Consider the following 23,860-nt stretch of genomic DNA (forward strand, 5'->3'; position numbering starts at 1 on the left):
TGGAAGCAGAAACGACCCATCACTATCAGATACACGCAAGGGACGAACTGACGACCAACCGATCCCTCCGTCCGTCCGTCTGTCAAGACACGACCAAGCTACAAACTTTCGAACCAGGCATGGCGTGGCATGGAGGAACACGGACGGGAACGGCGGCCAAAACGACTCCAAGATCCAAACCCCTACACACCTACAGCTACAGGTGCCCACGCTGTTTTTCCGGCACCATCAATTTACACGACTCTTTTCATCCCCTAGCAACCAAACTTTTCCCTTCCTCTAGCGCCTGATCAAAACGCCGCGGTGGAAGGGGCTCGCCGCCGCTGCCGCCGGGCGGGGGGTGCGCGCGGCGGGGGCGCCCGTCGTCGTCGTGGCCGCCGTGATGCGCTCGCAGCGCGGGCACATGGTGAGCGCGGACGCCGGGAGCGGCTGCCGGGTGTGCGGGGAGAGCACGGTGGGCGGGGCCATCCGCATGGCGCGCAGCTCCTCCACCTCCCGCTGCAGCCGCCGGTTCTCCTCCGTCAGCGAGCCGAAGCACCGCTTCAGGTACTCGCACTCCAGCTCCGTCTGCTTCAGCTTCGTCCTGCGTATACACCACGCCCGTCCTCAGGTTAGGTTATCAGTCCAGAACAACTGAACTTCACTGTTACTGCGTGTCTAATCATGATCAGTACTCCATGACAACAAGATTGTTAAGAGTAATCAACCAAAGGTCTCTGTCCTGACATGCACGGCACGTCTCACGTCTCTGACGGCTACAAGGTTTCTAGATGTTAAAGTAGCGTCGAGTCGAGTACCAGAAGCTACTTATTTTGACCTTTAGGCCCCCATTCCGAGACCCTTAACACCCCCGACAAAGAGTGGAGGCCAATGACTCTGCAGCTGGGGATAAGCCGGATTAGCCTTTCAATCACTTGTTCCTCACGTGACTTGCTGTGCTGAGCCATGCATCCATCAATCACAAGTTCACAATCACAACTAGGGTCAGCAAGCTACAGGCAGCTAATGCTCCTAGCACGTGCCGAGATTAGTCCACGTGCATGCATGCCCGTGCTTTATTTGGGGGCAACTAAACCGGCTCGGCCTCTAGCTCTAGATAGAGACAATAATCTGATTGCACGAACACAATGGAGCTAGTAATCTATTCCGTCAACAAGCTCAATGGAGTGCACAAGGGTGCAACCGTGCAAGCTCTGCCTACTTTATTTGGCTAGAGAATCTAGCTGACTGTTGCTGTCTCACATCTCGGATGCAGTCCAAGTTTCAAGATGGATACCTAATGATCCTTGTCACCTTAACTGAGGGAAGGGCCCATGATTTTGTTGGAAGGAAGTGGGCTCGTTCTAGTGTTGGGACTATTATTTAGTATGTAAAACTGAGTTTGCATCAACATTAAGTAACCACTCTAGCTAGTACTATGTGAGATCGATAAAAAAGTATGTAGAGTCTAATGCAAAGTTTGCATAGGACACAGTAGAATATTTTTCTTTCAGAATTTCATCTAGCATGTGGGCAGAAAGCCTATTGGTATGGATTTTCTCAGCGGCCAAATAACAGCGTAACTAAGTTAAGTTGGTCTGAATTTTCTATATGGATAGCATGAAACAAAGCTTGGCTTTTTCAAACAAATGGTCCCTTGTGTTCATGTGAGCACGTGAACCATTTGAAAAGCTATTGTTATGACTACAAGATGTCAGCTTGGATAAATGACCCGTGTTCATAAATGTCTTATGGCAGGGACTGATACAGTCTTTCCACGAGTGAAATTACCTCAGAAACCTAAGCCATTTTTGTCCGATATAAGCAATGGCTCCATTTGTTAAACTACTGTCATCTCATTCGCCAACTAGACTTGAAACAAAATGAACAAAACATCATTTTTTTCCAATCATATATAAGAACCTTACAACCTCTTCAAGTGCGTAGTAGTATCAACTATAACTAGCCTCTCGTGACCACTGACAGGACATAGATACACTCCATGTTGTTCCTTCAGTTTTATTACCCGTCCTACTCTAGTAATAGTTAATCTGATTATAAAGTGCTCGCAAATAGTTAATGATGACTGCCATGGACTGAGTGACAGACTATGCAGCAAACGCGTACACTAGTTTACCGTAGGAACAAAAAAAAAACACGTAGCTAGGCAGCGGTTTGCCATGGTTATTGGCCAACAGCTAGCAGCTAGCTACTACTTCACTTGTTCAGGACATGAAAACGCGGCATGTCTGTTGCAGACCGAACTAATGCATGGAAGCAGCAGTATACGTACCTAGCCCTGCGGTTCTGGAACCAGACCTCCACCTGCCTGGGCCGCAGCTTGAGCTTGACAGCCAAGGCCTCCTTTTGCTTCTGCAGGGAAAAAAAATCGCATTTTCCAACGCCATTAAATTTCTTATGTATTGCATTGGAGTAGCAACACACTCCTGCTAGTCAAACCTACAGTAGCAGCTGTTCGAAGTAACTGCTTTTACTTGGCATCGTAGTACACAGTGCTAGGAGAGTACAATGCATGCGAGACAAACGTTAGACTAGTCTAGCTACGACGGCCGCTGTACAAAACTAGCTAGATTATCTACGGCACCGGATCACACGATCAGGGATCTGCACTGTCATCGATCCTCCTTACTTACAAGGACGCTTGCAAGTTCGTACGTACTACTGGAACTGGAAGTGGAAAGACTTGTACTGCGTATCTGGATTCGTTACGCATGTGCCAGCCATACCATACCATCACACCTCGAAGAAGGAAGAACTATGTGACACCACCGGCCGGCCGTTAAATGATGGACGGCCACCAGAATCCGATTCTCGGAATCCAGATACGGTACTAGTACGACGTGAAGTACGCACGTACACCGTGCCAATCGTTTTGGCCGTACGTAGCCGTCACGACGCAGGCCGTACGTGCCGGCGAGCTTGAATTGAATGGTTGATGCGTCAAGGGGAAGGACAAAAGCATGGGAATGGCTGGCTCAGTCAGAGGAGTAGAGCGGAGCAGGGCAGCGGCGACTCACCGGCGTGAGGGTGTGGTTGAGGCGGAAGCTCTCCTCCAGGAGGCGGGACTGCTCCTTGGAGAGCCGGAGCTTCTTGGGGCGGTGCGGCCCGCCGGCGCCGGCGCCCCGCTCCTCCTCGTCCTCCTCCACGCTGCCCATCGGGAACTCCTCCTCCTCGCCGCCGCTCGCCGGCTGGTTCATGTCCAGGTCCCTCATGGCGTTCCCGCTCCCGCTCCCGGCGTTGCATCCGAACCCGCCCTCTGCCAAACCAACACATACACCCACACTGATGATTTAGCAAATGCGCAAACCCCAAGCAAGTTTTCCACGCCTACTGGAAACACGCATCACGAACATTTGAAGAACACATGGAGCTCTGCCTGCTAGCAGCATGTGATCTCCTCTCCTGCTGGGCTTACCTGAGCCAGAGGAGGAGCTGAGGCCGGGGACAGCCATGGTGAGCTCCAGGCCTGAGGGAGAGGTGGACCCCATCGCCACCCAATGCAGGCACAGAAGCAGGAAAAAAGGGAGACCGAGAGACGAAGGGTGTGGGAAGGGAGAGGGGGCAAGCAAAGACAAGCACAGATTGGAAAGGAGTAGAAGCCTGGGGGCGCGTTATATAAGCGCCGGGCGCCGGCGGGGGCGGAGGGGATGCGTTGGGAACTTTTAACAGTGGGAGAGAAAAAAAATGGAAAAATAGACAATTTGGTCCTTCAACCTTGCTCCAAGGGTCAATTTGATTCCTCAACTTTCAAAAAGATCAATTTGCGCCCTCAACTTTTATTTTTAGGTCAAATTTGTCTTTATACTGATTTAATGCTCCATAATACCATTAGACTAATGCTAAAAAGTCATCGTTACCCTTGGCTATTTTCTCTCCTTCACAATTTACATGTTTAGCATTGGTGTAACAAGTTAATCAAATATGTGCATGATATTCTTATGTGATCTAGACTAAATTAAATTCGAAAGGCCATTTCAACAAATACGGGAGACATCAAATCAGTTGACAGAATAATAGATCTATTGTGACCTATTATTGATTAATTACAACTACACAATTATGGAAATTGAGTATGAGAAGGAGCTAAGAGTAAAACTGACTTTTCGCATCTATCTCATGGTATTATGGACCATCACATCAATATAGGGACAAGTTTGGCCTAAAAAAAGTTGATGGACCAAATTGGTCTTTTCGAAAGTTGAGAGACCAAGTTGATCCTTGGAGCAAAGTTGAAGGATCAATGTGGCTATTTTGCCAAAAAAAAATAGTGTTGGAAAAAATACTGTGGCGGGGTACTGGTGCCTGCTGGTACTGTCTGCCGAGAAATTATTAGGGCCACACTGTTGGACAGATGATGGGGTTTTCTTGTTCTTTGACTGAGGTTTGTTTCGGGAATGATTTTGGTTCTTCATTTGATTGCGCTGATGATTTTAGCTGTTACTAGTAGTGGTAGTGGTGGTAACGATTGTGCACGAAAAGGATTGTCCCGTCAATCGTCATGATGGGTTGTCGCTCACGTCTAGTGGAACACAAGTGATGCCTCTACACTTGGACATTGTCTTGCATATATATATTTATAGAAAGCTTAGGTTGCCGACCATTGCACACTAATCGTGTAATACATGGTGCTTGATTCCATTTTGCATATATATATGGATATATATGTACCCATAGCAGCATGTACCCTTCGCATACCTCTTGCCTTTGTATGGAAAAAGAAAAAGAAGTGAGGAACGGAACAGTGAAACACGAGACGCTCCACGAATTTTTTTGAATTCGGTTACTATAGTATTTTTATTTTATTTGATAATTAATATTCAATCATGGACTAATTAGACTCAAAATATTAACCTCATTATTTACAGCTAGATTGTGTAATTTATTATTTTTTAAATTACATTTATTGTTTTATACATGTGTTCAAAAATTCATCATGAAAATTTTTGGAAACTAAACTGGCGGACCAGATATGGACGAGCTGCGAGATGCTGTGGCAGGCATCACGCAGTGTCACGCACAGCCTCACGGCGCAGGACGAGAGTTGCATGGCGAACGGGCCTGCGACCGGTCGGTCAGCAGCGCCTCAGTAGCGCCCTCTCCTCCGGTGGAGGTCCCTGGTTGGATCTCCTGTGGGGATGAATTTCGGTGGATTTTCTAGAATTTTTTGGTGGCCTTCAACACATGTTGAGAATTGGTGTCTGAGTCCATCTCTTCAATGCAGGCGTGTGAGTGTGAGTATAGAGTATAGGTCTTAGCTTGCGCATAGGTGGTGTGTGAGTGTGTGAGTGTGGTGTGTACAGGGTTTAATTTACCGACCGGTTCGGTCAAACCGGCGGGGTGTAAGCATCTAGGCTATCAAGGTATGTTTCGGTAATTAATGACAACCATTATTGTGACTAATGAGTTTGTGCAGCTTAATAGATCATTATCGCTCATTTGGTCATATGTCAAAAGAGGCCCCTCAATTTCATTATCCAAAAGGCGATCTCGGTTTTCAACTCATATGTATGTCAAGACTAAGGATCTTTCTAGTCCTAAGTGTCATAAGGTTGAGAAGGACACTTAGGTTAGTATAGGTTTTATAGTTTTGTAGTGATCGCACTATTAAGAGGGGTTAAGGCCAAGTAACTTGAGCATGGACATGGTTAATAAAAAATGGATGCACACTCAGGTTCCTAGAAGTTCAAATAAGTGGTTCTCAACTTATATGTCAAGAATATTTGGATTTCATTCAAGACTCAAATCAGAAAAGGCAAAATCAGAAAAAGTCTTTAACACCGGTTTAACTGACGCTCACAAATTTCTATACGTCGGTTAAACGAAGTCAGCAGAGTCTGGACAAGTCAATACACCGGTTAAACCGACGTGTTTGAATTTGACGTCGGTGCATTAGTCCAGAGTTGGTTTTTTCCAGAGTATTTCAAGTTCTATACACCGGTTAAACCGACGCTGTTTGAAATGAGACGTCGGTGCAATTGACCAGTGAGATGGTTTTTCCAGAGATTTCTGAAGTTGTACTCACCGGTTAAACCGACGATGGTTTTGAGTTAACGTCGGTGCAGTTGTCCAGAGACTTGGTTTTTCAGTTGATCAGTGGACAACTACACTCACCGGTTAAACCGATGATACGTCGGTTAATCTGCCCAAGTTGTAACGGCTAGTTTTCAGAAGGGGCAGTTTACATTCATCGGTTAAACCGACGCTGGCTATTGGAGGATCGTCGGATTAACCGGCGCTACGCAGTTTTCTGGCAGCTTTTCTCCAACGACTCTATTCGTGTGAGCTGCCTATATATGCCCCTCCAATGGGTCATTTTGCATCTCTTGACACCAGGCAACATCCAAACACTCATACTATAGTCAAGTGCCACCTTGAGCTTCATCTTTCACATACTTGTTCATTCAATCAATCAAGAAGCAAGATTAAGGACTTGAGTAGAGAGAAGCTTGTATGCATCCGTTCTTGGTGATCGGTTCTTACTCAAGTGAAGGCCTTAACTTGTTACTCTTGGTGATTGGCATCACCTAGGCGATCTTGGTGATCGAGGTGTTTCTCGCGGAGCTTGCCAAGGATTGTGGGAGCCCGGAGAAGAAGATTGTACGTGGCTTGATCTCCACCACGCCGGGATGGTGAACGGAGACTCTTAGTGAGCGCCCTCGTCTCGGTGACTTGGGAGGTGACAAGACTCTTTGTGAGTGTCACAACATGGATTAGGGGTGTGTGCCAACACATCGATACCACGGGAAAATAACCCGGTCGTCTCTTGTCCACTCTCTTTATTCAAGCATTTTCTTTCATGCAATTTATTCATGTGCTTGACTTAGAGATCATAACTTAAATCTACCTTGCTAGGCTTTACTTTTCTTTATATCTCTCTTAGCTTGTGTAGGTAGCTTAGTTATCCGGTTGGTGAATTGATGTCTTACTAGCATTGCATAGGTTAAGGTTGCTTTATTGTGTTTTAGAAATTGAAAAAGACCCAATTCACCCCCCCTCTTGGTCCATCGATCCTTTCACGGGCTCCGGTACCGGTATACCGGACCGGTTTGGCCGGAAACCGGTCAAATTCAAATTCAAATTCAAAATCGCATGTTCAACCGGTTCCGACTGGCTTACCAGTCGGTTTGACTTTTAACCGGTCAAATTCAATTATTTTTTTCTTTTTTAGTTTAAATTCAAATGCCCGCAAAGTATACTAAATAAATATTTGTATAACATATTTTAGTCTAAATGAACCCTCCAAACCTCTTTTGTACTACTTTTACATTGTATTTGTATACTTTTATATGCACGCTTTTTTTTGTTTAACTTCAAATCCCCGCAAACTATACTAAATGAATGAATTTTTTAGAAAATTTGACACCATTAAATTCGTCGCACCTTGAAGTATTTTTAGGATTTTTTTAAATTCAAATTTAAATTTTGAATTTGAGCCGTTTTGGTACCGGCCCAAACCGGAACCAGGCCGGACCGGTAACCGGTCAAACCGGACCAGTTTCCACCGGTTTGGTGAACCCTGTGTGTGTGGGTCTATGTGTAAGTTCAGATGCTACAACTTGTAAAGTCCAGTAAAAAAAGCGAGAGTTGCATGGGACTAGCTGAAGCGGGCCCCGCGGGCTTTGACTCGACTCGTCATGTCGAACTGACTGGGCCGGCTGGCTGGCCGGCTGGGGCGCTGGACCCTGGGCTAGTCGCCGCGCCGCGTAGTAGGAGGTGGCCCACGAGGCAGGAGGAGGTGGGGGGCCGGGGCGTGGATGGCACGTGTAGCGGCGCATGGACGCGGCGGGTGCAGGGGAAACTCCGGCAGGTCCCCCGGTTCAGGGGTAGGCGAGTTTGGCTGTCGGGCCGCAGCTCGGCCGCCGTAATCATTGCACCGCCACCAACCTATGGTCGCTCCGCCGGGCGCCGGCCGCCGCTTTCCCCACCGCCGACTGGCCGGGGATGGATCATGGATGCGCATGGGCTTACCCACGTCCGGTAAATCTCGCGTTTCGGGTGGCCACGAACGAGACCAAGAGTGACGTGACTCGTTTTTACAGCGCTGGCCGCTGGGTTTGGTTTAAGCCTGAGCTTCTGAATTCGTGGGTGAACCACCGAAGGAGTGGATTATTCATCATGTTCACATGATTGGCGTCGCCCTTCTGAGGAGTAGTAGAGTGGACTGTTTTTTTTAACACTATAGAATAGTACAGTCCTTTGTTGGTTGGCAGAAACCAATCCGGCCCTGTTTAGTTCCCAAAATTTTTCCTATACTACTCGTCACATCGAATCTTCGGACATATACATAGAATATTAAATACAGTTGAAAAAATAATTAATTATATAGTTCAACTGTAAATGACGAGACGAATCTTTTAAACCTAATTAGTCCATGATTGGATATTAATTGTCAAATAACAACGAAAGTGCTATAGTACCAAAATCCAAAAAATTTCGTGACCTAAGAATAGCGAGCCTGGTTCGTCGTTTGAGGACTGGACATTGTACACTGGAGTGCATGTCGATCATACGATCGATAAGGCCCTTTGTTTTGCATCCAAAATTCCAAAATCTTATAAGATTCTACGTCATATCGAATTTTTGAACACATGCATGAAGTATTAAATGTAGCTAGACAAAATAACTAATTATACAGTTTGTCTGTAATTTACGAGACGAATCTTTTGAGCCTAGTTAACCCATAATCGGATAATAATTATTAAATACAAACGAAAGTACTACGATACTAAAATTCTAAAAGTTTTTGCAAATAAACAAAGCCAAGGTCTCCGGGCGCAACTCTAGCTGTTCCCAATCGAAGCAGCAGGGTCGCCCTTCTCCTTTCTTTCGACTAGAACGAGACGAGATGAAGAATGCGTTCCACGAGGCCTGCTAGCGTGTAGCCAGGCGCCCGCCCGTCGTAGCCCGAATGAATAAAGCGGCGCGCGCCAAGGAACGGCGTGCCGGATCGGCAGGCGTGCCATCGATGTGAAATGGAGTTGTTGGGAGTCATGCATTGCATGTCCGTCCAGTCGAGCTTTGATCCAGGGACGACGGGATGGATAGATGTGACACGCACGCACTGCCACTGAAGACGCCTTGACCGTTTAGTGAGAGCAGAGCAGCGCACCACACAGCGGACAAAGCGGCGCACGGGCATCTGTCAGGTGTGTACGCGGGCCTATCATGTCGAGAATGGGTGTTTTTACATGGGTTGTCTGCTCCCAGCTTGCATATATATTGTTTGCGGGCATTCAACGCAAGCAATGCGGTTCTCTTGAATTCGTCAAGGTGTGGCGGAAACGCTGATCGAGCTCGATCCCAGGTTCAGTCAAGCTTGAAAAACTGTTGTAGCAAATGGCGACGATCTCGCTTCCTAGTAGCTCTGACGTGATAAAGGCCTCTTGGCAAGACACGGGCGCAACGAGTCCTTAACTCCTCGTCCAATGCAAGCCCAGACATTCAATCATGCCGCTGTGAAAATCCTAACGGATAAGGGCAACGTCGCGTACTCCCCCGTCGTGTACGTGCGAGCAATCACGAGTACACGACCACGCGGGTCGCGGGCGGGCGCACGTACGAGCGGCGCCACTGGAGTCGAGTGCGGCCCGCCCCATCCGGCCGGATTCCCCGGCGGCGTGAGATCAAGATCTTCCCCACATTAGCATCACATCACACTGTGGGCGGTCGACTGGTCGGGGCGCCCGTCCATCCATCCATCCATCCATCCACCATCCGTCGCGTTCCCCGCCCGGGCGGCCCGGATGGTCCGCAAGCCCGCCGTCCCGCGCGCGCCGTGGCGCAGAGCACGCACAGTGTAAAGGCAGGCTAGTCGCAGAGCCGGGCGGAGCCGTCCCGTCGTGCGCGCCGTGAGCGACCGGGGCCGGGTGTGCAGGCAGGCCGGCATCGGAAGCGGCAGTGGCGGGCGGAGGGGACAGGTGAGGGCCGCGCTTTGTCGCGGCTGGCGTCCGCAGCGAATCATGTCGTTTGTCTTCTTTTGCGACTGCCTCTGGGAAGCACCGGCGCCTTTTCCCTTTTCCTTTGGGTGTCGACCCCGGCCGGGCAAGCCAAGCCAAGCCTGAAGCCTGGCCCGGCGGGGCCGCCGGTGTGCCTGGCTCAGGATCCACATCGCGTCCGGCCCGTCTGATTCCCTAGAAAGGGGCAAGCCTTTCGCAGGCTAAGATTCTGTTTCTTTCTGTTCCCACGCCTCCTCCGCCTGCAGCTTACTAGTACTACTCAGGGTGTGTTTAATTGGTGAAAAAATTTGAGTTTTGATATTGTAGCATATTTCATTGTTATTTGATAAATAGTATCTAATTATAAACTAATTAGCCTTAAAAGATTCAGCTCGTGCTAATCAGTTAGACTGTGTAATTAGTTAATTTTTCAGCTGCATTTAATGCTCATGTATGTATCCGAAGATTGTGCAAAAATTTTTGAGAACTAAATGGGGGCCTCATCTCTTAACCATCTCGAAACAGTGCTCCCGCTGCGTGTTTCGATGTACTTCGTACTACTCTGCGAAGCCAGTCGAAGCTAAAGCATGATACGGCCGGCCTACTACGTGACTGGCTGTTATACACGCTTTCGGCCACCCGTTTATTGGTCAGCAATATAGTGGCACTGTTGCAAAGCCGTACGTATGCGTCTACGAGACCCATGACCGCCATCGTTCCGTCCAGGCGACGTGACAGCTCAAATGCCCACAAGTCTCCCAAAAAGGGTAGGACATGGCGCACCGTAAATAGTATCCGCTGTATAGCATGCAGCAAAAGCAGTACACTCATCAGTGGACAGCATGGCCCGCATGGGCAAGCGCACTATTCCTAGCAGTAGCAGGCATCATTGGGTTGGGATTGCGTCGCACGCGCGCATAGCCACGTACGACTAACGTATCGTACATACCCTACATGGACTCATGGAGAGGAAAGGCGGGGCCTCGGCGATACCGGCGCAGCTACCAATGGCGCGAGCACAAGTAGTGCCGGCTCAGTGGCTCTGCCCGTGGTGGTCGGCCGGCCGGCCGGCTCTCTCTCCCCCGATCAGCCAGGCCCAGCCCAGGCGCTGCCGAGCTCCGCCTGCAGCAGGGCTCTCGCAGTGCCCGTCCATGCATGTGTTCTCGCGCTGCTGCTTGCGGTTTCTGTACGCACTCAGTAGTCAGGCGGCCAGTCCACTCCCACCATGCCATTGCCATCATCTCGGCTTGCAAGGCAAGAGAAATTGCAGTTGCAGCACGCTCGATCCCTCTGATGGCCGCCTGCATGCGCCTGCGTGCAGTGGTCTCTGCTCTGAACCCTTGCCCCTGCACCTGCCTGGCGACCTCCCCCTTCCACGCTGCTTGTTGCTCTGCATGAAGTAGTGCTGGATCCTGCTTGTGCTTGCCTGCGTGCACAATAATGCCTGCCTGCCTCCTGCTGCATGCTGAGGCATGCCGCGAGGGTACACCAAGTCACCAACACCCCATCACCAACGCGTCTGCATCTGCATGCATGCATGCGCTTGCCCGGTTGCACTTGCCCCCCCACTAGAGTGATGAATGCCCTGCCCGGGCGCCCGGAGTGCTGCATGCACACCAACACACCATCCTCTCTGATAGATGGATGTAACCGGCCACGTACGGCTTCGCCCCCTTCTCTCATCCTGTCGACAATTATGGAGTTCAGTCCGGTCTCTCGTCTCGACTGATGCCCAAGATGACCGGTCTTGGCATGCTCTTATCCGTAGGACAGGACGGGGGACGCTTGGTGAAGAAGCATGCAGCATTGCTGCATCTGCATGGCACGGGTAGCCTTTTCTTCAACGGAAAAGGGAAGAAATGAACGTTGCTGGATGCCTGTTTCAGGAACTTTTAACGTTCACACTCTTTACTCTACCCTAGTACATCCTCAGTAGAAGAAGAGCAAAATATAATGTCGGCGAAAGGAGGTGCACGTATCTTTTGCATTTGCAGGACCCGTGAAAAACCGTCAGTACTTGCACGCGGACACCCAAGGCAATCTGATTTTCGGTTGTTCTTTGAGCAGAGCTGCGGCCAAAGTGACCTTTCCGCCACTGTTTCCAGTCAAAAAGGAGAGGAGGAAAGCACGGCGAGATCGTGGCCAACAGTTCTGTTCTGCACGCATGCATGCTGATCGATAGCTAGCGGCTGGTCACTGGTGGTGGTGGGGTGCCCCCCCTGCTCGATGCGTTTCGTTTTTTTCCCAACACGCTACTGAATTTGAGGACTTGCACGCCTTCAATCTAGCTAGTAGATGATATGTAGGTGCAGTGGGATGGCTAGGTGTACCTTCAGAAATCATTTGCACACCAGCGTAAGGAGAGAGCACGTAGCAAAGACACTCGTAGGGGCACATGTTGATCATTGTGTATCAGGTCCAATCATGGTAGCTGTGGGTAGGTCACTGTAAGTCGCTGAAATTGTTGCTGGACGTGTGCAACCCTGTCTGGATTACGTGGGTCCATGATCGGTGCACTTATCTCTAGACCACGTGTTAATCTAGATCGAGTTGGATTGGATAATGTGTGCCTTCCTAGATTTCAGCTGTAGGGCCATTTCAGTACCTGACATTGACTTCTGTTTGGGACTAATCCACTCCACCCACATTAATCAGCTCAACCTAAAACACTTCATCCTGGAGGCCTGGAGCAACTCGACTTTATATGGTTGGAGTGGAGCTCAATTTGAATTTGATGAATTAGTGAATCAGTCGACGGTGGTTGAATTTGAACTCCTTTTGCGCGTGCACTGCCTGTTCGGGAATCAGGACTCAGGCGGTTCAAAAATGTGCCGCTTCACCACATATATTCTCCTCACCGGAATGGGAATCTCCAACACTCTCAAGCTACTTGGCCAGTCTTCTACTACCGGGCACGCTCCTCATTGGTCAAAAAGGGCACAGCGTGTTGCATGAATATGGATGCAGGCTTTCCTGGTCGAGGATGGAAATTGGAAACATGCATGCGTATCGAGTGCATGTGCTCTTAGCACAATGATGATGCTGATAGTTCTTTGCCTGCACTGCAAGCATGTGTGCTCCACGCTCCCCAGTACTGTGCGTCGCACGTGAGCAACGCCACTTCTCAACACCTGGGGATTGGCCGTACTGATTACTGAAGGGGGCTAAAAACATCAGGAAAGGCACCATTATTAATACGTTCCCAATGTACGAAATGAAACAGGCATACATGGTTCATGAGTCTTCGATCGAGGTTCTCGAATTTCTCACCTGCCAATGAAAGCAGGTGCGATTCATGTATATGTTCAGTTCAGTGTATAGTATTTGCTACCAATATGTATCGAGAATCATTACAAACCTGCGATCAGTTACTGGCTAATCTTACTTGTGTCAAATATATCTAGCTCCAAGAGAGAAGGATGAAGGGGGAAAACATTACAACAGGACACAATCATCAAAAAGAAATTGTGGCTACTAAATCTTAAAAATCATAGCATCCGCCTTCTGAAGTTCCCCTATGACATGTCAATGTACAAATTGGTCTTGCCTTTGCCTGTACCTCAAGGTTGTCAGGTTTTGAGTTGCGCAATCCTCCGTGGCACACCATCAACTGCGTCGTTCGTATACTCAGATATAGATTCCTCCTGCAAAGTACGAGATGGATACACCATTTATCATGTGAATTATTTAGAGCATTCGATTAGTGCCAACAAGATTCAAGCAGATTTCTGAACTCTAGGAGCCATTAGACTGTAGTTCAGCCATGGATCTTGTGGTAGTATACGTTGCTTGGCCACAGTAATATCATGCAACCCCTATGTAAGAGTGGGGCAGGAGTTCGGAGATTTTCTCGGCCCGTGTGAGTGATCTTTTTTTTTTACATTAATACTCAGGGGGCGGCTTGCCCCTCGCAGGTCGAGTTTTAAATGTTGCAGCTGATCAGCATTGCTGATTTTGGCAATAGTTAACTGGTTATGCTTAACAATATGAGTGAAAAAACACACCCCGGTATTTACATATTAAGATGATTTAGGAAAGTAGAGAGTACTCCTCTATCTTACAATCAACAGTAGCTCATTTTGAGTTCCCCTGCACCTGCGTATAGACAGTTTTTAACTCCCCTTCCATATTGTATTAGTTAGAAATTAGCAACTACCAGGTACCATCTTGGTAATCTTGATAGACAATACATAAATAAATAGGACTTTGTTATTCCACTTACATCGTTGTCTCGTTTTTGTTTGATGACAACGCACTGGGAAGCACTGATGCTTTCGCTCTTCAGAAAGTTACGAGAACTTGAGAGTGGCTTGTTCAGAGCATCTGTTACTGATGCATGTGCTGGTTGCTCACATACATGCAATCTTATGTAGTAATCCGCACTTGGTTTCTCAAGGTCATCCCCAATGCCGTTTACTCTTTCCCTGAGACAAGATGCAAGAACCATTAGAGCAAGACTTAATTGGCATCAATACAGGATGAACATCTTTTCATGAGATTCAAGTATTTTATTTGGACTCACTGTGTCCCAAACTATCTCCATGATTTTCTTGGAATTTTTGGGATTTTCTAGATATATTTTTCATGGATTAAAGAATTTATCTAGACTTTTTTATATTTAATTTAAGTCTAAAAATATATTCCGAGCGACCCATTGATGAGTTACTGATTCTCTAATCTTTTCACCTTGGTCAAATCATGCTCAAAATAGAGACTTATCTCGATTTCGGTGTGTCCCGGTGATACGATGTTTGTCGTCGCCGTCTGCTTCGGCTACTTGCACCGTCAGCGCCTTTTGGTGTTTGACCCCCACCGGAAACCGTTTCGGCTATGCTCTCAGAATTTGCTCGGTTACTCTAGTCCCGACACGAAGTTGTTTGCTTCCTCCTTTCCTGTTCCTTCCTCTCTTTTTCTTGCTATATAATAACTCGTGGGACCTGGTAGGCAACCCCATCTCCTTTCTTACGTGCACAACATGAGTCCCAGCCCTGCACGCCATGTTCTGCTCGTCAACAACACACAAAGGGGCCGTGCGGTGAAGCCGTGCTGGGCCTCGAGCAGGAGGGATGCGGAGTTTGGGGCCGAGAGCGCGAGCAGTGAATGCAAAGGCCTAGGCAGGCATTGCGTGCTGTAAACTTAAACTTGCAGTTGTAATATACCAACCACTATTTTCCTCGTTTTGCTTTTACTATAATCGCCTTCGAAACTTTATGGTTGACCGCGCGCATGGACACGCGCCAAACACTAGTGCTTCCATGTGATCGAGCAATCTAGAAGAGCAAAGCTATACATCGCCAGAAACGGTCAACAAAACACAACGCGTCGCGGACAGTCAGAGCAAAGCTAGGAGCCAGTCAAGCCCACGCCACGCGCTTAATATAATAATATATATATATGGTCAGCAGGTGAGGTGAGGGAAGGTGTCTCGAGACTACTTATTGATTGACATGCAACTCGGATCCACTACTCTTTGATTAGCTAAGCCTAAGGATAGAAGACAGCTTGTCATGATAATTCTGGCTGCAGCGCTGCTGCTGATGCTGCAGCTCTCCTCGGCGGATGCTCAGCTCGGAGGTGCCGGCCCGGCGCCCGGCTGCCCGATCCCGGACACCTGCGGCAACGTGACCGTGCCCTACCCATTCGGCATCCGCGCCGGCTGCTCCCTCCCTGGCTTCAACCTCACCTGCGATCAAACGCGGCACCCGCCGAGGCTGCTTCTGGGCGACGACGGCACCCTCGAGATCGTGGAGATCTCGCTCGTCAACTCCACGGTGCGCGCCATGGACGTCGCCGGCGCCGTGAACATCAGCAACTACGTCGGCCCTGGGCCTGAGGGCAGCGGCACGTGGCGCGGCCTCGGCTCCGGCAGCAACGACAGCACGTACATCCTCTCCGAGCAGCACAACCAGTTCGTTGTGACCGGGTGCAACGTCCAGGGGACGCTGCTCGTGTTGGATTGATCTCCAAGACTTGGTCAAGGGACCAAGTCCAACTTCCCCTAATCACGCCCTGATCGGGGGCACTAATCATCATTAAGGTAGTGGGCCCCTTCTGTCAGCGCCACAACTATAAGAACCCTATTGAGGAGGGCACGCAAACCAACGTTTTGCTGAGACCTCATCTACGCGGGTATCGGTCCGATCACGAAGGGCGCTGTACTGAGGGATGACCCCTATCACCACCGTCCGCCTCATCGCCGGTCGCCACTGCACTGCACTGCAGCAACGATCTTCACCTACACTGACGACTTTCATCCTCTACTTCCACGGCCAATGGTTAGTGTCTCTGCCCTCTCCTTCTTCTCTCTCTAGTTCATGTATTCAACAACCCCTGTTTTATCCAATAGAAAAGAAAGTACCACCTCAATCTATTCCTAGAGATCCTAAAGGTCCTAACATTGGTATCAAGAGCCGATCTATCGAGTAGATCGATTTGGGAATGGACCCGACCAAGGATCAAAAGAATCACAGAAAGGAAAGAAAGAAATTTCGATTTCTAATCAAATTGAGAGAGAATCACAGAAAGGACCCTAACCCTAGGGGATCGAGGCTGGCGGGACTCACCTCCACCGCCGGACGGAGCCGCATGGGAAGACCCACGAGCCGCCGGCTCACCGGAGCTCCAGCACTGCGCTGCAGATCTACGAGAGGTGCCGGCCCGCACGGCGCACGGCCGCCACCGCGCGGGAAAGACGCGAGCCACTGCGCTAGAGGAAGGATCTTCTCGACGCGCGCACTCGGGGCCCAAGGCGCAGTCCCGGAGCCGCTCGACGGCGGCGCGCTCGCCACGGCTAGCGCGCACGCCGGCAAGGGGGCCCGCGGCGGCGCCATCTCCTCCGACCGCCGCTCAGTGTGCTCAGGGAGAGAGATTAGAGAAAGGGGCTCATGGATCTCGGGTCGTGAGCGTCGGCAAGAGCTACCGGCGGCGCCGCCGCAGTTTTGGATAGGGAGGAGGAGAAATGGCTGCTAGGGTTTAGGGCCAACCGGGCGGCGGGTTTTGCTCCCGCGAGGACGGCGGGGAGGAGCCGCGAGCAACGAGCTGGGCTGCCGGCCCAGGGGGGCGGTGCCAGCTGCTGGGCCTTGCTGCGGCGACTGGGCCTCTGGGCCGCGTACACAAGGGAAAGTGGGGAGCCGAGCGGGCTGAGCAGGCCGCGGGCCAAATTGGAAGATGGACCGCTTTAATAGTAAAGTTTGCAAATTGTTTTATTCCTTTTCAGAAGCATTTTTTTTGAAGACTTTTGTACAGTTTTGATCATCTCTATTCAATTTTGAACCAACGAGATAAATTGTTTAAGAGAGTAGATGAGTTCAAAAATGCTTCGGAATAAGTGAATTTTGTTAAGTTTCCGCTGCAAAGTAAAAGTTTCATCCTCTATTTAAATTGGAACCAACGGGAAAATTTAAATAGAGGAGTAGAAAGATATTTGGTTTAAAGTTAATTATGGTATTGTTATTTTCTGACCAACGTTGATGATAACAATATTATAATTTCATTGTGATTTTAAGTTCAATGTTAATTCTCTGATATTTTTGCATCATAGTGATCATTTTTCCAGAGAATAGAGAAAGACAAAGAAAAGCTTATGAAAGAAAAAAAAAGTTCTCCGCTGCAATAAAGAAAGATAAACTCAGATGAGTTTTTTTCCTGTGGGAAAAAGGAGCCTGTAATTTTAAGGTTAAGAAAAGCTTCCGCTGTTGTATGTCAAAGAAAGAATGTTTTGGCACTATTTGCCATTGTAAGTGTTAAGTTGAGCTTTAGTTTGCTCTTAAGAGAAAAGAAATTTAAAATTTATTATGATGTTGTCATTTTCTGACCAAAATTGATGATGACAATATTATAATTTTTATTCTAGTCATCTGTTCTATTTCTGCCCAACGGTGATATAGAATTGAAAGTAAAGGAAAGTTGTATGTTTTAATTTTGACCAACGTTAAATTAAGACATACAATTCTTCCCACGTAGAGAGAAATTAACAGACAAAAGTTGATTCTAACCAACGCTACAGATAAAGTTTTGAGGTTACTCAGCTGTATAGTTGAGGTTAAGAAAGAAAAGTGCTTGTTCCATTTTGACTTCTAGTTGATATGGAAAATAGATGCAACTGTTTTCGAAAAGTTTTTCGTTTCTCTCACTAAAGTTTTGCGAATATTGTAATTCGTTAAATTTTCTGATTAAATTGGAACCAACGGGAAGATTTAATCAGAAAAGAAAGTATATGTGCATGTTTTAGTCATTGTGACCAAAGTTTATCACTATATTATGTTTTTATCTTGTCCTTCAACAGTAAAGATAATGGTTGAAATGAGTTTGATGCACGTTCAATTTGACCAACGTTGAATTAAACATGCGTTACAAATGACTTTGAAGTTTTATACCGCATGTCGGAAAAGTTTTTGGCACTTGTGTCACTTATATCCTGCATGACAGGAAAGGTTGTGACGGCTCATGTGCTACTTGAGTATCACATAAAAGTAAAGAAGTCTAAGGGAGCTTTTAAAGTTATCCCAGCAATTCTCATGCACTACTATATTGGCATATTGGATAGTGACCTGAAAAGAATCGAAGGACAAAAAGAAAGTCGTATGCGAACCAAGATTGCAAGCATGACTTGCAAAAGTATAGCAACATGAAGAACTTATGAGTTCTTGAAAGTGCAACAAATTAAGAACTCTGAGGAGCTCTTGAAAAGGAATGAGGAAATAGTACTCCCATTATTTTGTATGACTTGGTCATATGAATAAAGTTCAAGTAATGAAAATGCTCCTCGTTCACAATTGCTGAAAATAGTTTCGAAATCATGGCAACAAAGTATGTGCCATATTTCGAGGGGGAGAAAAGTTAGAAAGACTAAGATTTACAAAGAAATTCTCCTCAAAATTAAAGCAAGAATGATCTATTAAAGTGAATATGACCGAGAAGGGAGTACAACGGTCATAACATTGTAGGGGGAGAAAAGTTAGAAAGACTAAGATTTACAAATAAATTCTCCTCAAAATTAAAGCAAGGATGATCTATTAAAGTGAATATGACCGAGAAGGGAGTACAACGGTCATAACATTGATACCCCAATAATAAAAGTAAGCAAAATTCCTGGAGTTTTTCAGCTCCAAATAGGAAGAAAAGATAGTTGAGCCTCAAAGCAACCGAAAAGAAAAGGTGCTTAAAGCATCCTGCGAGGCATGTAAAGTCAAACCCAAACAAAAGCAAAGATATTCCATCTTTACAATAGAATGGGATAATCTGGGGAGTAAAGTATGCCGAGAACTAAGACTTGAAGAGAAGTGGGACGGTATATTCACTCCTATGATTCAAGCACTGAAATTGTCTCAACATATGTTTTGACGTTGTATGAATGTCATAAATAGAGTTGTCTCATTCATCGACGTGGCGAGAAGCCATGGAAGATATAATGAGATCTAAAAGTTCTAAATTTATTTTGGGACATGGAATAAGTTTCTAATGGAGCCAAGACAGTAGGCTATAATGGGTCTACAAGATTGAAACGTGACTCCGGAGGGAACATGAAAAGTTGCTAAGCACAACTTATGGCAAAAAGTTTTGTGCAAAGAAAAGAATAAGTTATAATGAGAAATTTTATTCAGTCTCATGAAAGGATTCTTTTAGAATCATAATGTAATTGATGGCATACTGCTTTTAGAATTGCATTAGATGGATGTTGGAGCAATACCTCCCGATGGAGATTTGCTCAAGAAAGTATATACATGGCATAACCAAATGGTTCCTTTTGTTGTGGAAAGAAAAGAACATCGGAATACCATCTGATGAAATCAGATCACTAAATAGTGATATCTAAAATTTTATAAGTACAAAGAAAGTTTTGGGTTTTAAGTAAAACTCAAGATGACAAATTGCAAATATGCAAAGTTCAAAGATGGGAAATTCCTTTTCCCCCAAAGTCCAAAGAAGATTATTATGATCTCTAGTTTTGATAGGAATAATCTTGGTGAAGAGTCATTCGCTCTGGGAAAGGAAATTCACCGGGATAAAAAAAAAGGGTATCAGGACATTCGCAGATAGCATACTTAGAAAAGAGTTCTAAAGATATATAGTATGCATGCGAGTAAGCCTACGCCTGTCCTATTGTCAAGGGTAATAGTTTTGGAATTTTCAGGATTCCAGGAACCGTTATATGATCGATCAAAAGAAAGTGGTTCCATGTGCTTCAGCTGTTGGAAGCAAAATTAGTGCTCAAAAGAATTTACCCTGACATAGTGCAAGTATCCGGGACATTTTGGCAGAAGTCCAGTCCAGCAATAGATCACTGGAATGGAGTTATAGAATGTTTTGCAATTTTGCAAAATATTGTCAGCCTCATGCTAAGTAAGAAAGAAACATTTACTCTCAAAAGGTTGTGAGTAAAAAGAATCAAGTTTTGGCGAGTTTAGTGAAGCCCACAGTAGTAGCTAACACTCGAGTTTGGAGTTTTATTGTGGAAAAGCTCCAAAGCAAAATAGTTGTGATATTGTGGGTCATGTACCCAAAGTCTAGCATTATATGAGGCTACAGGACAGGCAAAATGGTTAAGAAAACCATTACCCGGAATTGATAATGGTAGACAACAGCAATATACCATTCGAATGTTTTCACTCCTATGGCAACATGTTAAGTGTGCTGCCAAACACATTGACAATGGCTTATATGTTGCAAAGGAGAAAATCCAGAATCATATGAAATCATGGAGCACCAAAGTATCAAACAAGTGTTTGCGGATCCGCTTACCAAAAGGCCTACCGCCCAAGTCGACATGGGTTTTACGGGAAGCCTACGATTTCTGGATTACTAAAGGGCCCAAAGAAAGATTAAGGTCTTGTTTCAATACAGAAAGATGCATTGTGGCTGTTAATCTGATGGTAAGTGATAACTGTCATGACGAAGCACGCCCTACGTACAGATCTGCAATGAGATGAGGACCGAAAGCAAAGCAAGTAAAGAAAAGAAAAGAAGTTAAGTCTAAGTTGAATAGTTTAAAGTTCAAAGTTGAGATCAAGGGGGAGAATGTTGGATTGATCTCCAAGACTTGGTCAAGGGACCAAGTCCAACTTCCCCTAATCACGCCCTGATCGGGGGCACTAATCATCATTAAGGTAGTGGGCCCCTTCTGTCAGCGCCACAACTATAAGAACCCTATTGAGGAGGGCACGCAAACCAACGTTTTGCTGAGACCTCATCTACGCGGGTATCGGTCCGATCACGAAGGGCGCTGTACTGAGGGATGACCCCTATCACCACCGTCCGCCTCATCGCCAGTCGCCACTGCACTGCACTGCAGCAACGATCTTCACCTACACTGACGACTTTCATCCTCTACTTCCACGGCCAATGGTTAGTGTCTCTGCCCTCTCCTTCTTCTCTCTCTAGTTCATGTATTCAACAACCCCTGTTTTATCCAATAGAAAAGAAAGGACCAACTCAATCTATTCCTAGAGATCCTAAAGGTCCTAACAGCTCGGGGACAGCGGCAACATCATCACCGGCTGCTCCTCCTTCTGCTCCATCAGAGACACCTGGACAGATCCCGTGGTAAGCAACGACCCCCGCAACGGAACGGCCACATGCTCCGGCATCGGTTGCTGCGAGACGGCCATCCCAATCGGCCGCCCCTCCTACAGCGTGCAGTTCAAGGACCTGGACCCGAACCACGAGAACGACGGCAGGCTGCCCATGGCGGTGCGCGTCGCGGAGCGGGGTTGGTTCGACAGCGTCGCCACCCACATGCTCGACAATTCAGCGGGCAACAGTGTGCTCCAGACGGCGGTGCCGGTGGTGCTGGAGTGGGCGGTTGCGTCAACCAGGATAGTGCTGCCGGGGACGACTTCTCCGGACAGCGGCGGCGGCAACTCGTCATGCCCCGTTGACGCGGCGAGGAGTGCGTGCCGCAGCAGCCACAGCACCTGCCACAACGTCGCCGATAACTACCGAACTGGCTACGTGTGCCGCTGCAAGGACGGGTACGACGGCAACCCGTACCTTGCCGGTGACGACGGATGCCAAGGTATGCACCGGGCACGCGGCACCGCTGTCCGTTGCCTGCAGCAGGACATGCTGATGACATAATCGAATTGACATTCTTGTTTGCTTGATCAGACATCAACGAGTGCGCACTCCGGGGGAAGTGTTTCGGCGTGTGTACAAACACGGCTGGATCGTACGAGTGCCGGTGCCGGCGCGGTGCTCGTGGTAACCCATACATGGAAGATGGCTGTATCAAATCTTCTCTAGGTGAGCAGACAACCACTCGATCAGCTCCATGACATATTCCTCTGTTTCAGTTCTGCAATCCTTCTTGGTCGTTTACAGTTACAGAATCTGTCATTCTCACTCTGATAGGAAAAGATTTTTCCGTTATTACTCAGGGTTGAGTGTTGGCCTTGGAGTTGGCAGTGGGGCAGGTCTCCTGGTCGTGGCACTCGGTGCAACCTTTGCGGCTCGCAGGATTAAGCATCAGAGGGAAAGAGTGCTGAAGCAGAAGTTCTTCAAGAAGAACCGTGGGCATTTGCTGCAACAATTGTTATCCCAAAACGCAGACATCGCTGAGAGAATGATCATTCCCTTGGTGGAGCTGGAGAAGGCCACAAACAATTTTGACAAAACTCGCAAGCTTGGTGGAGGAGGGCACGGCATTGTGTACAAGGGGATCCTATCGGACCTGCATGTCGTCGCAATCAAAAAATCAAAGGTGGCAATCCAGAGAGAGATTGATGAGTTCATAAACGAGGTAGCCATTCTCTCCCAAATCAACCATCGGAACGTAGTAAGACTTTTTGGCTGCTGCCTTGAGACTGAAGTGCCACTTTTGGTGTATGAATTCATTTCAAATGGCACTCTTTATGACCATCTTCACGTTGAAGGACCAATATCATTGCCATGGGAGCACAGGCTGAGAATCGCAACAGAAACTGCCAGAGCCCTTGCCTACATTCACATGGCCGTGTCTTTTCCTATAATTCATAGGGATGTAAAGTCTCATAACATTCTTTTGGATGGCTCTCTAACAGCTAAAGTGTCAGACTTTGGAGCCTCAAGGAGCATTCCACCTGATCAAACAGGGGTTACTACGGCTATCCAAGGAACACTAGGATATCTAGATCCTATGTACTACTACACAGGAAGACTCACCGAGAAGAGTGACGTTTACAGCTTCGGTGTTGTTCTAATCGAGTTGCTCACTAGAAAGAAACCATATTCGTATAGATCACCTGAAAATGATAGCCTAATTGCACAATTTACTTCCTTGCTCGCACAAGGCAATTTGTCTCATGTACTTGATCCACAAGTCATGGAGGAGGGAGGCAAAGAAGTCAGCGAAGTAGCTGCATTGGCAACTATGTGTGTGAAGTTGAAAGCAGAGGAACGCCCAACCATGAGACAGGCGGAGATGACCCTTGAAAGCATTCAAGAATCACTGCAGCAGGTTAAACTGCATAGTGTGGATACAAAGATATCCAAGGATAAACAAACGGCAGTGGCCTTTCCAACGGTGGAGGGTAGAAGCAGCAAAGAGTCAAGTAGGCAGTACAGTCTTGAAGAAGAGTTCTTGTTGTCAGCAAGGTATCCCCGTTAGTGGTTTCTTACAATGTTGAGTCATGTAAAGGCTTATCTTCATGGTTCTGAAACCTTTTGTGGTTTAAATTATTTCATAGCAAAAATCATACATGGTGTGCTGAATGTACTTCTCAGTATAACTAGTAAGGTGATCCGCGCATTTGCACGGCTAATATTGATATTCTAAATATATCTTATATTTTTTATCTAATTATTATTCATAAATTTAAATCTTTCTCATCACATGCTACTTGCTTCAATAATCAAGAGTGCTTTGCTGCTACTAGTGCAATGGTGCCTTCTTTTACCTACATCTTTCTTTGTCAGCGATGTGGCCGCATGGCAAGCGCACAACCCTAATC

At 47.2% G+C, this 23,860-nt stretch overlaps 2 protein-coding genes across 3 annotated transcripts; one reads left to right on the forward strand and one right to left on the reverse strand.

Moving 5' to 3' along the window:
- On the reverse strand, positions 1-3,570 carry LOC120672094 (homeobox-leucine zipper protein HOX3-like). The gene is made up of 4 exons (XM_039952388.1): positions 3,416-3,570; positions 3,018-3,256; positions 2,273-2,352; positions 1-583 (listed from the first exon to the last, which is right to left on the reverse strand). The coding sequence occupies exons 1-4, from the start codon at positions 3,486-3,488 to the stop codon at positions 280-282; spliced, it is 696 nt and encodes a 231-aa protein (XP_039808322.1). The 5' UTR covers positions 3,489-3,570; the 3' UTR covers positions 1-279.
- Positions 3,571-15,427: 11,857 nt separating this feature from the next.
- LOC120675882 (wall-associated receptor kinase 5-like) lies at positions 15,428-23,558 on the forward strand. 2 transcript variants are annotated; one of them, XM_039957093.1, is made up of 5 exons: positions 15,428-15,879; positions 21,401-21,948; positions 22,041-22,175; positions 22,310-22,993; positions 23,036-23,558. In XM_039957093.1, the coding sequence occupies exons 1-5, from the start codon at positions 15,443-15,445 to the stop codon at positions 23,515-23,517; spliced, it is 2,286 nt and encodes a 761-aa protein (XP_039813027.1). In that variant the 5' UTR covers positions 15,428-15,442; the 3' UTR covers positions 23,518-23,558. The 2 variants fall into 2 exon arrangements, with proteins under 2 accessions (XP_039813027.1, XP_039813026.1); XM_039957092.1 differs by having other exon boundaries at positions 22,310-23,558.
- Positions 23,559-23,860: the final 302 nt, after the last annotated feature.

The sequence above is a fragment of the Panicum virgatum genome, chromosome 5N, assembly GCF_016808335.1.
Source record: "Panicum virgatum strain AP13 chromosome 5N, P.virgatum_v5, whole genome shotgun sequence".
In the NCBI taxonomy this organism is placed as follows: domain Eukaryota; kingdom Viridiplantae; phylum Streptophyta; class Magnoliopsida; order Poales; family Poaceae; genus Panicum; species Panicum virgatum.

Bases quoted from the DNA above. Each gene is read 5' to 3' on its own strand.
- LOC120675882 (XM_039957092.1), top strand. From the start codon at position 15,443: ATGATAATTCTGGCTGCAGCGCTGCTGCTGATGCTGCAGCTCTCCTCG. The intron at 15,880-21,400 runs GCTCGTGTTGGA...AAGGTCCTAACA, and splicing joins TGCAACGTCCAGGGGACGCT to GCTCGGGGACAGCGGCAACA. The intron at 22,176-22,309 runs GTGAGCAGACAA...GTTATTACTCAG, and splicing joins CTGTATCAAATCTTCTCTAG to GGTTGAGTGTTGGCCTTGGA.
- LOC120672094 (XM_039952388.1), bottom strand. From the start codon at position 3,488: ATGGGGTCCACCTCTCCCTCAGGCCTGGAGCTCACCATGGCTGTCCCC. The intron at 2,353-3,017 runs GTGAGTCGCCGC...TTTTCCCTGCAG, and splicing joins TCAACCACACCCTCACGCCG to AAGCAAAAGGAGGCCTTGGC. The intron at 584-2,272 runs GTACGTATACTG...GTGTATACGCAG, and splicing joins TTCCAGAACCGCAGGGCTAG to GACGAAGCTGAAGCAGACGG.